Source organism: Marmota monax, unplaced genomic scaffold (assembly GCF_021218885.2).
Source record: "Marmota monax isolate L192 unplaced genomic scaffold, Marmota_monax_Labrador192_F-V1.1 WCK01_AAM20220418_F8-fsc00051, whole genome shotgun sequence".
Classification (NCBI taxonomy): domain Eukaryota; kingdom Metazoa; phylum Chordata; class Mammalia; order Rodentia; family Sciuridae; genus Marmota; species Marmota monax.
In genome coordinates, this window is record NW_026695202.1 from 14,576,991 (window position 1) to 14,591,804 (window position 14,814).

The 14,814-nt window shown below is 59.3% G+C and overlaps 1 protein-coding gene across 4 annotated transcripts in view; it reads left to right on the plus strand.

Moving 5' to 3' along the window:
* Mpped1 (metallophosphoesterase domain containing 1) overlaps positions 1–14,814 on the plus strand; it is a 73,853-nt gene that overhangs the window by 36,992 nt on the left and 22,047 nt on the right. For all 4 annotated transcript variants that reach the window (XM_046429715.2, XM_046429714.2, XM_058574258.1 and 1 more), the window contains one exon: positions 12,866–13,091. In XM_046429715.2, the coding sequence (XP_046285671.1) occupies positions 12,866–13,091 (226 nt within the window). The remainder of the gene's footprint in view (positions 1–12,865; positions 13,092–14,814) is intronic.

A 14,814-nucleotide genomic window follows, 5' to 3' on the forward strand; every position in this document is an offset into this window, starting at 1 on the left:
GCACACACACAGTGAGCGTCAAGGTCAGCTGGGGTGAGGGATCAGGGACTGATCCTTAGGATCCCCTGTGGACAGTTAACCCTCTGGTGTCTTAGGAAGGCGTTTTCTTTGCCCCCGGTGGCATTGCGCCCTGGGGGTTGTGGCGTTAGACTGCTGCTGTGGCCAGGCTCTGTGCGCCGAGAGCGCTGCATCCAGTCAACAGAGACAGTCCCCAAGCCCAGGACCACATGTCAAACAGTGGCTGTTCTTCAGTGACGAGGCTTCCTGGAGTGTCCCAAACCCATTTTGACCTCAGTGGCTGCTAGGATGCTGGTTCCCCAGCTCCTGTGGTTCTGAGGCTGCTACAGAGATGGAGGGTGGAGGCTGGGGCGGAGCAGGTCAGGAGGCCGCAGAGCTGGGTTCCTTGTCTTTGTGCTCCTTAGCCTCTGGTTAATTTCCAGAACCCTAACACAGCTGCTCTTGACCGTTTTGCCGGGGAGGAGCGTGGGCAAAGGTGGTCACGCCTTCGTTCTTGAAGTGCACCTCGGTTGCTCTCGGGTACAGCAGCTCCAGGTCCGCACCACGGGAGCGAGCGTGAAGGCTCAGATGGAAGCCACGCTGCTTTCCTTTTGAAGACCGTTTGGTGGAAAGACCCGGGGCTCTGCCATGTCTAGGAGTTTGGGGAGAGAGGAGGAAGCCAAGGGCTTCAGCTCTGGTGGGATCCGGGCTCAGCCTCCCACCTCCCTTCCTGCCAGATGTGAGTGAGCTCCCGAGGCCCGACCTCCTCACTGGCCACGCGGTGCTGCCCCTTCGTGGGGTTAGGAATTGGCGTGTGGGGTGCATCTCACTCTTGGCAGGTAGCAGTGGGCAGCCGCTCGCCTGCCCAGGTGAGGAGCGGCCGAGCTGCCCCTGCCTCTGGGCCCGGTGCTGGAGGCTCTCGGCCTGCCTCACGCCCTCCAGGGCCTCACGCCTGGCATAGCAGCTGCCCTCGGGCCTCCTGCTGCTTCTGTCTCCTGTCGGTGTGACCAGGACACAGTTTGCTTTGGTTCTAGGTTTCGAACAACAAGCGGAGCCATCGAGGGACACGGCTGTCCCTGGGCCGAGTGGGAAGGCGGATGAGGAGCACCTGGCTCCCCTGGGCCTTTTACTTATTTAAACTTCTGTTTGCCTTCGGGTGACGCGTGCACACTAGGTCACCAGGGCTCCCGGCTGTGGTGAGGTAGTCCCTGCCCTTGCCCTCCCCCATCCCTGACGTCCGCCCGGCCCAGCTCTTGGACTGGCTTCTGTGGTGATTTTTTGTTTGTTTGTTTTCCAGCTTTAGACATTGCTTTTAAATTTCTTAAAATGAAAAATGGAGATTCAGAGGCTCGGCCTCCCCACACCTGCGCGTCCTTTCTCCTGTCTAACACAGTCTTATCTCCGTTTTTGGTTGAATATTCATGGTATGATCTGCTCGTTCCTGTGTGTACCTGCCAGGGCTCACCCCAGTCTCCTATGGAACTTCAAATGCCCTTTGGCCGTGGGGTGAGGCGCACAGGTCACCTGTCAACCCTTTTTCTTGGGGGCTCACCTCCTGGGGCCTCGAGCCCTGCGCCTTCTGAGCTGATTGGTCCCAGGCCCGTCCCAGGGGCCGTCCAGAGATTTCCCGTCCCTTCCTTCCGTCCCTTCTGTCTGTCTTGGAGGCCCTGGTTCTGGAACCCAGGGCTTCCTTGGCCGAGGCTCACCCCCTGCCTTGGTGGAACGCATCCTCAGCAGCTTTCTGAGAAGAGCAGGAGATCTCCACGTTTGGCAACTCGAATGTCAAGAAAATTCTCTCTTTTGTCCTCGATCTCAATGGATAGTGTCCAGGTGTGGAATTCTGGGTTGCGATTCATCCCCCTAGAATTTGGAAAGCATTGCTGTGTCAACCGTTACCTTCCAGGGTCACATTTGAGGATGCCCTGGGTTGGGAGTCCTCGTCCTTGATATGTGACCTGTTGTGTTCCTGGACAGAGTGCCTTGCTCGAGGGTCTTTTTTCATTCATTTTTCTGGTCACTCAGGCCACCCTTTTAGTGAAGTAAATTCCGTCCTTTGTTGTAGGGCATTAGCTCAGTTTCATTCCCCGTCCTCTGACTTCTGCTTATAGGTGTGGTGCTCGGCTGTTGGACCTCTGGTTTGACTCGCCTGCTTTGCACTTGATGGTCTGTTTTAGTTCCCGGGAGACTCCTCCAACTTCCTCTTCCTCATCTTTAGCTAAATTTTAAAAAACCCTGTGATGCTTTTCTCCCCTCTGCAGAAGTGCCCTGCCAGCCTTTTCTGGATGCGGTGTCCTCTCTTATCTCCCCGAGGGCGTCAGTTACAAAGGTTCCTTTCCTGTCCCCTCCTCCCACTTTCCTGTCTTCTGTTGGGTCTGGCCTCTGCCTCTGTTTGCAGTTTAGGTTCCTTCTCAGGGACCTGCTGACCTGGGTGTGTGTGTGTGTAAGAACTGGACTTCTGACAGCAGCTGATCAGTGGTATGTGTGTGTGTGTGAGTGTGTGAGTGTGTGTGAGTGCAAGAGAGTGCAAGTATGTGAGAGTGTGCGTGCAAGTGTGAGTGTGTGCAAGTGTGTGTGCGAGAGTGTGTGAGTATGTGTGAGTGCAAGTGAGAGAGTGCAAGTGTTTGAGAGTGTGTGCATGAGTGTGTGCAAGTGTGTGAGTGTGCAAGTGTGTGTGAATGTGTGTGACAGTGTGAGAGTTGAGAGTGTGTGAGTGTGTGAATGTGAGTGTGTGAGAGTGTGTGTGAAAGAGTGCAAGTGTGTGAGAGTGTGTGAGTGTGAGTGCATGAGTGTGAGTGCATGAGTGTGTGAATGTGAGTTTGTGAGTTTGTGAGTGTATGAGTGTGTGTGAGCGTGTGAGAGTGTGTGAGAGTGTGTGAGTGTGTGTGAGTGAGTGTGTGTGGTGGGGTGGGAGGGGCATGCAACACGGGGACCTGGTGGTGTCTTTGGGGAGCCTTGGGTGCCTGCAGGACTTTCTCCTGGGCCTGTTTGTCCCACTTCCCAGTCCCGCAGCGGCTCCAGGTTTGAGAGCTGAGTGGGGAGGGAGCTGGGCCTCCTGGTCACTGTGTGTGTTCTTACTCAGTCCTGCTGAGGCTCACCCTGGCCTCACCGCCCATCCTCCCTCAGGCCCGATGCTCCCCAAAGGGGTTCTTTGGAGTCTCATTCCCCCCACCTGAGAGTGTGCCTCCTTTGCTGGGGGGTGGTGATGGAGGGCAAGGTCACTAGTGGGCACTTGGGGGCAGGGTCCTGTCTGGCCCTAGCCCTCTTCATATGCAGGGCCCCCAGGGCTCTGGTCACAGCTCAGACTGCCCCTGGCAGCCCCTGCTGCCCGTTCCCACCCGGGACTTTGGTCCCAGAGTTCTCTGCGCATTCATCTCAGCTCCCAGACCTCTGCCCGGGGAGGCCAGGCCTTTTAATTAACATCGTGGATGTCAGCAACTCCAGCGCGGGCGCACAGTGTCCTGTCCTGTGGAAGTTCACTTTTGTCCCTCCATCTGACCCTGTCAGACGGAGGGTCTCAGACCCTTGGGAGGGCTCTTGAGGGTTGGGGTGTTCATTTACCTCTTGGTGGATGGGGGGGGGAAGAGGCCTCGGGAGGGCAAAGGCCCTTCGCTGGGTGCCCAGTGCGGGGGTAGCACCTGCCTCCCGACTGAGAAAAGCCACCTCTGATTCCCAGTCCAGGTGCCGCTGCCCTGGCCAATCCTGGGTAGTGCCAGCTCCGCAGCCTGGGCCTTGATGTCCTGTACCTTGGCAGCTGCCACTCATTTGGCCTTCCCAGACACCTGGGGCCCACTGCTTAGGAGACCTTTGCCGGTCATTTGTCCTCTCTAGCTCTTGTCATCTGCTGCAGGGGACACTGTCTTGTGCTTTCAGGGACACGTGGCAAGCGCCTGCCTTGTGCTGGGGGTCGGGAGAGGAATCCAGGGACTGATTCCCTGAAGGAGCCCCGTCTCCCTGCCAGGGCGGCGAGGAAGGGGTACTCGTGGGCGGCATCTTGGAGGAGGCCACACTTGGGCCAGTGGACAAGGGTGCCTTGGATTGGAGTTGACTAAAAAGTAGGGGCAGGAGGGGAGCCCAGAGCCCAGAGCAGCGTAAGCCAATGTCGGGAGGCCCCAGGTCGAGGGCCGAGGCCGGTTGAGAGGAGGGCAGAGTGCAGACAGGGGGTGCTGCAGCCTCAAGCTCTGGGTGCATGTGGCACATGGTTACCAGCCAGGCCCTCCCGGGGCCACCAGGGGCCTTCCAGGAACATCGTTGGGCACCTATGTTCTGCCTTCTCGTGACTTCCAGGAGGCCCCACGGAGTTCTGCCTACAGGCGGTCTTGTGTTTCGGGGGAAAACAGGAAACTTTCAGCTGTCCCTTTTAGCCTAAAGTCATCTGTGCTCCGTGGCAGCAATGGAAACAGCCGTTGAAGATGATGAAGACTGAATGTCCCTGTTTTTAAACATTTCCCAGGAAAAGCAAATGTTTGAAAGTTAAACATTTTGGCTATTAGGATGGAACAGAAGAAAAACCGGGTTTGCCTGTTCAATATGGGCACCGATGTCGGGGGCTGGATCCAGGCGTCTCCCGCAGGGGCTGGGGCGGGCAGCAGGGCCTGCTGCAGCTGGGTGAGGCCCACGGGGAGCAGGTGTGCCCTGGGCAGTGGCCCGGCCTTTGAGCCTCACTCTCCTCCTGCTCCTGCTCCCAGGCCTGGGCTTCCCTGTGGATTTCAGCATTAGATTCTGCAAACATCCCTGGAATGCCAAGACCTCAGCTGATGTCTGGAGGGTCAGTGTGCCTTTGTCTTTTCTGTGCTCTAGCGCTTTGACCCCTCGGGGTCTCGTTGACCCTGGAGGGACTGCCCCTGGGGTCAGCCACTTCCGAGAGGTGGCAAATCACTCACCTTGAACGTGTCTTGACATGCAAACCAACCAGTCCCCAGCCTCTGCCCCCAGCCACCGCCTCATGGGCTCTCAGCGAGGGCCACTCTCCACCTGCCCTGATGACCCCAGGGTGTCAGACAGTCAGCAACAGCCCTGTGCCCCAGAGCCACCAGAGTGGCTCAGACACAGCAGCCCAAGCCAGTTCACCTGCTGGCCTGTCTCTTCCCTAGGAAACCACGTCCCCTCCCCTCTGCCTCCTGACCTCCCCGAGTGGCCCCGCACCCAGGGTGCCTCCTGCCTGTAGGGAACTGTGAGCACAGCTGATCTGTGTCTGTGCCTGAAACAAGTCTTGGCATGGGCACAACCAGCCCTGGGAGTGTCTGCCCAGCTGGCCGTCCAGGGGAGCCTGGAGCATTCCATCTTACAGATGAGGACACCGAGGCTCCCAGCCAGTGGGAGGTGGAGAGGGACCTGGGCTCCACACCTGGCACCCTGGCCACTTGGCTGTGCAACCAGGTCAGTGGTCTTGCTTGCCGAGAGTCCAGAAGTATTGAATGAGAGAAGCTGGTCACGGGGCTCGGCACAGGGAGCCCCTGCAGGGCAGCAGAACCCAACTTGTGCCGGCCCAGCCCAGCCACGTCTTCTGGAGCCACAGCCTGGCACTGGCCCAGGGTCCTGCTCCATTGCCCACCTGTTGGGGTCATGCACAGATTTCCCTTTCTCCCTGCACCCCTGGCCAATGTCCTCCGTGTGTGCTTGGCCGTGTGCTGGTGTCCACATGTCCAAGCTGCAGAGACCCCACTGTGGTCTGCAGCCTACTGTGGGAGCCTCTCCGCTCTGGGCTGTCCTGAACCGTGTGTCATACCGAGAGGCCTGCCTCCCAGACACGGGCGAGTGTTTAAACACGAGACTGTCAAAGATGTGCTAAAGATGCAATCAGAGATCGCTGCGCGTCTCTTTATTCCACCCCCTCTCCTGTGTTCCGCGAGGTGGGATGGGCGGAAGGAGCCGTAAGTGGGCATTTTCCTGATTGTCACTGCAGTTAGAGCGCGGGAACATCCTGCTGGGCTCAGACGCCTCTCTGGGAATGCCACAGACGGTGCTGGGCTCACACATATCTTCCCGAATGTCACAGATTATGCAGTTTGGAGGCAGCACTTCCTGTGAAGTGGGCTGGGGAGGTACTTGCAGTGAAGAATGGTTTCCTCTTGGAGAGGGATTCCTTTCAGGAGCACAGCAGCAGAGAGTTCTGTCCGCGACCCTCTTTGGGCCCTGCACACCAGCCACGCTGGCCGCCCTGAGGAATCTAGGAGTGGATGCACATTTCTTTGGATGTTTAGGGCAGATGAGGAGCTAAGAGAGCAGGGCTGTCCTCCCCGGGGCTCGGCTGATTAATGGTCTCTTTACCCCCACGAAACCCGTGGCTGGTAAATGGCAGGATTTTGAAGAATATGGTTGAGAAGAAAGGAAAGCTCTGGGCAGATGACCCGGGCATCATCATGGGGAACCCAAGTGTACAGCCATGTCCGCCAGTTCTGAAAGGCAAGGAGCGCTGGGTGGGTTTAGAGGTCGAGGACCTGCTGCCCGTCAGAGGCTGGGAGATCAGCGTTCGACCCGCCCAGCAAGGCCCACTTGGGATGCCTCCCATTGCAGGGTCTACCTGTCCCTCAGGTCACTGCCCCCTTCTTCCTGAATGACCTCATCTCCTAGTCCCCAACTACCAGTCACTGGGTCTCTCCCAGCAGAGGCTGGTGGGGCCATTGTTCAGGTGCCCTGAGTCAGGAGGCCAGGTTTGAGTCCCAGGTCTCCACTGTCTCACTGTGTGACCTTGGGCAACTCTCTACCCCTCTCTGAGCTTCCCCTTTCTCCTCTATCCAGTAGTAGCATAGATTAGGTCTCCAGACTGTGTCCTATTCACCGTCAGGCCCCCGGTGGAGTCTTGACCAGGGCCTAGAACAAGCTCGTGTCCAGCCAGTGCTGTGAAGAGCTGACCAGGGCTGCGGCTTTTACAGCCAGGCCGAGCTTCAGGGAGGAAGGTGAGTGCCCAGCGGGGAGCGCTTTTGAGTCAGGCGAGTGGAGCCTTGGCGTCCTTGGAGTCTGTGAGGTCAGGTGGGTAGAAGGGCATTGGGCCCATCTGCTCCACCCGCCTCACCGAGTTGGCACAGCCACCCCCTCCTCGAGCTGCTGTCCCTGAGCCCAGCCGGGTCCCTCGGACAGGCCACCTCTTGTGGCTTCCTGCACTTGCCCTGCGTGGTCCACCGGGTGGTCTCCAGGTTCTGGTCTCCAGGATGATGCTGTGGGACCCCACACCACCTGGAGAGCAGCCCCTCGCGGGCACTCAGCGCCTCCCATCTGGGCACCAGGAGGCTCCCCTGGGTGTCACCTGCTGTCTGCTGCCCCAGGGGTGGGACAGCAGAGCCAAGGGCCCAGGGAATGGCATCAGTGTCTTTGGTGTGCAGGCCCCGTGGCCAGGCAGGGTGGGGACGACGAGGCTGAGCAGGATAGGCCGCAGTGGTGGTCCCTCTCAGGTCAGGGACCAGGAGTGCTGGAGACCAGGGCCGCCACAGGCCGTGGCCACAGAGGGAGCAGCCGAGACCAGGGGAGGGCTGTCGCCCCTCCACAGTGGCCAGTCACCTCATGGCCACCTGCAAGGGAGCAGGCCCCATCAAGATGACCCCAAGGGAACAATTAGGGCTGTGGACAAGGGAGGTGAGTCTGAAGACCACACCGTACCAGGGGCAGCGGGAAAGAATTTGCAGAAAAGGGAGGAATCTAGGGAGACAGAGGCCAGTTGGATAGAGGAGGCTGTGGGGGTTGACTCAGGGTGGGTGGATTGATAAATGTACCCACATACCCACCCAGCCACCCAGCCAGCCACCCAGCCATCCGGCCACCCACCCAGCCAGCCACCCACCCAGCCACCCAGCCATCCAGTGACCTACCCAGCCACTCAGCCACCTACCCACCCACCCAGGCATTCACCCAGCCACCCAGCCACTCACCCAGCCACCCACCCAGCCACCCAGCCACTCATCCAGCCACCCACCCAGCCACCCAGCCACTCAGCCACCTACCTAGCCATCCAGCCAGCCACCCAGCCACCCAGCCACTCATCCAGCCACCCACCCAGCCACCTATTCTTCCACCCACCCACCCACCCATCTAGCCACCCAGCCACCCACCTATTCATCCATCCTTCCATCCACTGAGAAGCAGGGTGGCGTGATGTTTCAGAGGGCACCTCAGATGCTGCCACAGGGTCTGTCCAGTGACCATCACCCTTCGTGACTGCCGATCACTTTGTTATTGATCCATGTGACCTTAGGCAACCTTTCTCAAGGTGTAAAATGGGGACAGTAATCCTTGAGTGTCTGCAGAGGTCACGTGCAGGTGGTGAGTTACCAAGTTCGAGTGAATCCCAGACAGATGGACTTGTGGCTAGTCTCAGCTCAGGGAGCTGGTGCCGGAGGCTTCCATGTTCCTGTTGGACGTCCCTGTGCCTCCAAGCCTTGGTGTCCACCTTGTTGGAGAGACCAGGCAGGGTTTGATGCTGTCGCCAGGAAATCTCAGCTCCTGCTGGTGCCTGGCTTGGTGCATGTCCCCACCCTGCCTGGCCTTGTCCCCCGCCCTCTCCTCTCGGTGGGTTGGGGAAGCCTCCTTCTCCTCTTCCAAGGCGGGAGGAGCTGGGGACCTGACAGCTCCCCGCACACCCCGGCCCCAGGAGCCAGGAATAAATGGAGCCGTAAGTTGGAGTAATCTGCTAATTGCTCAAGTAACACCCCCAGTCAGAGACGTGACATAAGTACATTAGTGGGGCTCTGGCCCCCGTGGGGTGGGGCTGGGGGGGCTGGATGGGTGATGTGAGGTGGAAACGGGTGGAGCAGCTGGAGGCAGTGGGCGGCGGCCACTCCGTCCACCCCAGCCAGGGGCTGCTCCTGCCTCCTGGCCGCAGTGTGTCCCCAGGCTGACTCTGTGGTCTGGTGGCCTCTCAGTTGCTGACCCCCGGGTGTGGGGGAGCTGGACCCATGTCCAGTGTCACACTGAGCCACTGCACCCCATGGGCCCGGGTGGGTTTCCTGGCCTCTGGCCACTGTCCTCGGGCCTGGCCAGGTGCTGAGCAGCCGGCTGCACCCCCAGCAGGAGAGCTCCATGGCATGGGAACAGGTGTGTCTGCGTCACCCACTGTCCCCAGCAGGTCCCAGCTGGTGAATGAAGCCACCAGCAGCACCACCGTGAAGCTCCACGAGGTGGCCGCTGGAGGGGAGGGACGGTCTGTGTGGGCTCAGGCAGCGGGGCCTGTCGCGGGGCAGCCGGCCTGCTGGAGGCCGGAGACCTCCCCTCAGAACCTGCCTGGCTGTTCTACTACATCCACTCTGCAGCTGAGGACAGTGGCCCTCACAAGCGGGGGTGAGGATGGCCCGTCCCCCTTCCTGCTGGGAAGCACCCTGGGCCAGTTCTGTCCCCTCCTGTCTCCAAGGACTGTGGCAGGGGCCAGAAACCCACTGGAGGGGGGCAGCACCTTGAAGTGAGTTCAACAGACTCAGTGTGGGTAGTAGGGACAGGTAGGGACTGGGGCCAACTGGATGTTTGTATCCGTCTAAGGCTGGGGGTGGCGGATGCGGCACTCCCTGAATGGCCAGCATCGCCCGATGTTGAATTTTATTTAGTTGATTTTAGACAAACAGAATGAGGTTTTATTGGGAATCTCTCAAAGTTTTAATGCTGGCGACAAATTCAGTTACCAAGCGGACATTGTGGCCAACAGAATGTGTGCCAGGCAGGTCTGGCCCGGGGCTTCTGGCCCCGTCACGGTCGGGCCGTGCTGAACATGAAGGTGTGTGCGATTCCGCTTGGCGTCTTCTCCATCACCGGGGGTGCCCCGTGGGCAGGCATCACTGCTCCCAGTTACAGAGGAACCAACGCCCAGGGCCAAGGTGGCCAAGCAGCAGTGGCAGAGCTGGGTCTGGGACCCAGGAGCCCGTGGCCCGTCCCCTCCTCTCGGCCCCCCAGAGTGACGAGCATCAGTCTGCAGAGAAGTCTGGGGTGACGGTCAGTGAGTGTTCAGTGGCCTCTGCCTGTTTTGTAGCCGCTTGCCTCTTGTCCCCTGCTGGGCATCAGGATGTCTCCAGCAGCTGAGTCCCCTGGCTCTAGGCCACGTGGCTGGACAGATTGCCGGGTCCCAACTGGGCGGGTGTGAAGTTTGTAACTGGCTTCTGGACTCTTCCGTTTTGTTGCCGTAGAGACCAGCAGTGGCCGTGGCCCCTAGGGCAGGAAGCCTCACCTGCCCTTCCTGGGCTTCTTCCTAGGACACTGACGCTGACCAAGTCTCACTGCACGTCTTTGAATCAGGCACTGGACCGGGGCCTCAGTCTCCAGGAGGACTGACCGTCCCCAGGAATCAGAGCAGAGGCTCCTGGGATCTGTTCTTGAGGGACGGTCACATGGCAGAGAGCTGTGTGACCGTGTGTTCACGGTCAAGGGCAGCAGAGCCTCTAGGGCCCCTGGACTGCTGGGTTCCCCCAGGAGACAGCTGAGGTGCCGGTCACCGCCTGCTGCTCCTGGGAGGGGTGGGTGAAGGGAGCCTCAGGGGAGGCACTGGGGGGTCCTGGGGGCCAGGGGAGGTCCTTAGCCTGGGGGGGGGGTCACCAGCACACCCACCGTATGGCAGGGGAAGTCCGTGTTCAGAGAGGTTAAGTGACTTCCCAGTTGAGAGGGAGTCGGGACTGAACTCAGATCAGCGGGTTTTGTGGAGGTCACAGCCGCCCAGGAACGCAGAGGACACGCTGTGAAGTGTGGCTCTGCAGCGGCTCAGGTGGCCTTCCTGAGGGGCCCGAGGACCCCCCGGAGCCTTCAGTGGGCCCTGCTCCTCCAGGAGGGAGCCAGCCCTCAGGGCTCAGGATGGGCTGAGCGGGAGGAAGCGCTCAGCAGCACCTCAGAGGGCAGCTGCCGGCTCCTCCCTGTGCCTCCACCACCGCTCCAGCCTCCGAGCCTCCACCACCGCTCCAGCCTTCGACCTCCGCTTCCTATCCACACCACAGCGAAGAGCCAGAGCCTGGCCAGTGCCTGGCATGTGGTGGGGTTCACGTTTGTACACTCTGGGAACCTTCTGGGGCAGGTCTGGCCTCTTGTTGATACTGAAGCATTGGAGACAGTAATGCCGCAGTCTGGCTGGGCACAATTCAGGAGCCACTTGTCAAAAGAAACGAACTTTATTTTTAGAACACACACACCGCACCACACAGCTCCTCAGGAAAACCCTCAGAGCCCAACTGCCACCACCAGCTTCCCACAAGCCTCTCAACCCCCACTCCTCCTGCTCTTGAGGCCGATTGGCTGGGTCGCATGGGCGGAGCCAAAAAAGTCCCCCAATGAGCAGCTCCGTGGTCTGAAAGGGCGGGAAAACAGCCCAATGAGCATCACCGCAGAGGAGCCAATCAGTTGGCAGCTGGAAGTTTGCTGGGGCCCCTTCGGCTGTGGCTCTCAACATCTCCCCCTCTCTGTTTAAACAACAAGCATGTGGCTTAGGGACCGTGCCTGCCTTAGGTTGTCCAATACTACATATGGTCCTTACCGGTCATTGGATGAGCTGACCTCAAGGCGTCAGCCTCCTGTCTTAGGTTGGTACCATTGCAATTGGATCTTACTCGTCATTGACCGGTCCAGCATGCAGCCACACCTGTGGATAGGCCTTTGTACCAGCGGGGGGGTGAGGTTCTTTGCCTCACCTCTGTTGGCCTCCAAATTTTAGCTGAACGACCATCACAAGCAGAAGGGAGGAGGATACACCAAGCCTATTGACAGCTCCTTTTGGAAAAATTGTACCACCGATGACACCATCAGCAAAAATACCCCAACACTACCACAAGTCGCTGCACCAACAGATAGTTCACAATGCATACAAGTGATACATAGTCCAGGCAAGTTCTGGGGACAGAAGGGCCTTGCTCACAGGGCCAAATGTGGCAGTGAAGCATGGTGTCCCTACCAGAACCAGAGTGCGAGTCGTCCAGGTGTTCTGTCCAACCGCAGGTCACTTCTGGGTGAGATGGTCTGGGATCCGGCCCTCCCTGTCCTCACGCCCTTCCTGGCCCACCCCAGGGGCTGCAGGGAGGAGCTGGACCTCCGTGTCACCATCCGCTTCACTTTTATCCAAGCCCAGGTCCACTGCCGCTCCCTCCACGCGGGTGGGAACCCAGCCGCCGAGGCCGGGGCGGTGAGGGCCCAGGTGGGGCAGGTGGCTCGGGTGGGCGGGGCAGGGGTGCCTCCCGAGGCTACCAGCCTGGGGGAGCTGGGCTGTCAGGGCCAGCCTGGTGTGGGGGCTGTCCACGGCCCAGGCACCCTGAGGCTGTGCTCCCCTCCTTGGGGGCCTCAGAGGAGGACGGGGAAGCACCCCTGAAGAGCCGCCCAGGGCTCTGCCCAGGGCAGAGCGAGCTCCGCTGCTAGTTGAAGGCGTGGTCTTCAGGGACGTTTCGTCTTGGTCTGGAGTCAAAGGGCTCGTTGGGGGCAGGTGGACCTGTCCCTGTCCCTGGGCACGAGTCCGGAGGTTGAACTGGGTTTGGTCTTGCTGGGACGTGGAGGCCGGGACGCGAGACTCCAGGTTTGGTCTTGCTGGGACGTGGAGGCCGGGACGCGAGACTCCAGGTTTGGTCTTGCTGGGACGTGGAGGCCGGGACGCGAGACTCCAGGGGGTGGGAACCTGGGACGGGGAAGCTGGTGACAGCTGGGGCTAGAGCACAGGGTACCGGTCGCCTTCCAGTGGGAGCCAAGACACGGAGGCAGAGCAGTCCCCAGGACGAGGCCAGGCGTCCTCCGCTCAGAGGCCGGGGGAGCTGCTCAGCGCTCACCAGGTCTCGAGCTGACGGCTAGCTGAGGCCTGGCAGGCAGGGCCCTGGGGACAGCGCCAGGGTGACTGCCCTTCTTTTGGGGACCCGTGGTCTGGGACCCGTGGTGGGGACTCTGGCAGCTCCCCAGCCTCCCTGCCTCCAGCGTGTGGCTGTGTCCCCCGCAGGCAGCCTGCCCTACGAGTACAAGGTGGTGGTGGCCGGCAACCACGAGCTCACCTTCGACCAGGAGTTCATGGCCGACCTCATCAAACAGGACTTCTACTACTTCCCGTCTGTGTCCAAGCTGAAGCCCGAGAACTACGAGAACGTGCAGTCGCTGCTGACCAACTGCATCTACCTGCAGGATGCCGAGGTCACCGTGCGGGGCTTCCGGATCTATGGCTCCCCATGGTGAGTGCGCCCAGCACCCCGGCCTCGGGGTGCTGGGAGCCCGGAGCTGAGGCTGAGAGCCGGGACGTGGGGGTGGGAGCCACAGGGAGCTCTGAATCTCTTCCCTTCACCCTGTGTGACCCTAGGTAGGTTCCTGCCACCCTTGGGCCTCGTTTTCCCCACATGTAACCTGGAAGGGTGACATCAGCTCTACCCTGTGTGCTATATATTGTCTCACAGGACAGCATGTTGCTATCATCTCCACTTCATAAACAGGGAAACTGAGGCACAGAGAGGGTAGGGGCCTTGCCCGAGGTCACACAGCTAGGAAGAGGCAGACTGGATGAAGCCCAAGCAGTCTGTCTCCAGAGGCCTGCTTTCAACCGCGGGCTCACAGCCCTGGAGTCTTTCTCCCCGGGTCTCCCGCACAAAGGCGCAGACAGGAGGAGCGCAGTCGGAGTCTTCCTGGTGGCCAGAAGCCTGGTGTACTGCGCAGGGAGGGCAGCTGTTTACAAAACCGGCCCATGTGGGCTCCGCTCTGAGCTCACCCGGCCAGGTGGTAGTCAAGGTGAGAGACGGTCCTGACCGTCCTGTGTGATGGTCAGTGTGTTCACTGAAACCCTGGTGATGGGATGGCGATGGTTGTCATGGTGACGATGGAGATGGTGAGGCGGGAACCATAGTCATGGTCCAGGTGCAGACGGTTAGGTGGTTGATGGTGCTGGTGATGCTGGGGACGATGGTGAATGTGATGATGGTGGTGATGGTTACAATGGTGGTGATAGCAGTGATGGTGGTGATGGTGACTATGGTGATGATGGTGGTGACAGCAGTGATGGGGGTGATGGTGGTGATGGTGATGATGGTGGTGGTGGTGGTGATGATGATGGTGGTGATGGTGACCATGGTGGTGATGCTGATGGTGGTGATGGTGACGATGGTGATGATGGTGACAATGGTGGTGATGGTGGTGATGTGATGATGGTGATGATGGTGATGATGGTGATGGTGATGGTGGTGATGATGGTGATGGTGGTGATGGTGGTGATGGTGACGATGGTGGTGATGGTGATGATGGTGGTGATGGTGATGGTGATGGTGGTGATGATGGTGATGGTGGTGATGGTGGTGATGGTGATAATGGTGATGGTGATGATGGTGATGGTGATGGTGGTGATGGTGATGGTGATGATGGTGATAGTGATGGTGGTGATGGTGCTGGTGGTGCTGGTAATGGTGATGATGGTGATGGTGATGGTGATGATGGTGATGATGGTGGTGATGATGGTGATGGTGATGGTGATGATGGTGATGATGGTGATGGTGATGATGGTGATGGTGATGATGGTGATGATGGTGGTGATGGTGGTGATGATGATGATGGTGATGATGATGATGGTGATGGTGGTGATGGTGATGGTGATGATGGTGATGGTGATGATGGTGATGATGATGATGATGGTGGTGATGGTGATGGTGGTGATGGTGATGATGATGGTGATGGTGATGATGATGGTGATGGTGGTGATGGTGATGATGGTGGTGATGGTGGTGATGGTGATAGTGGTGATGGTGGTGATGGTGATGATGGTGGTGATGATGGTGATGGTGATGGTGGTGATGATGGTGATGATGATGGTGGTGATGGTGATGGTGATGATGGTGGTGATGGTGATGGTGATGATGGTGGTGATGGTGGTGATGATGGTGATGATGGTGGTGATGGTGGTGATGGTGATAGTGG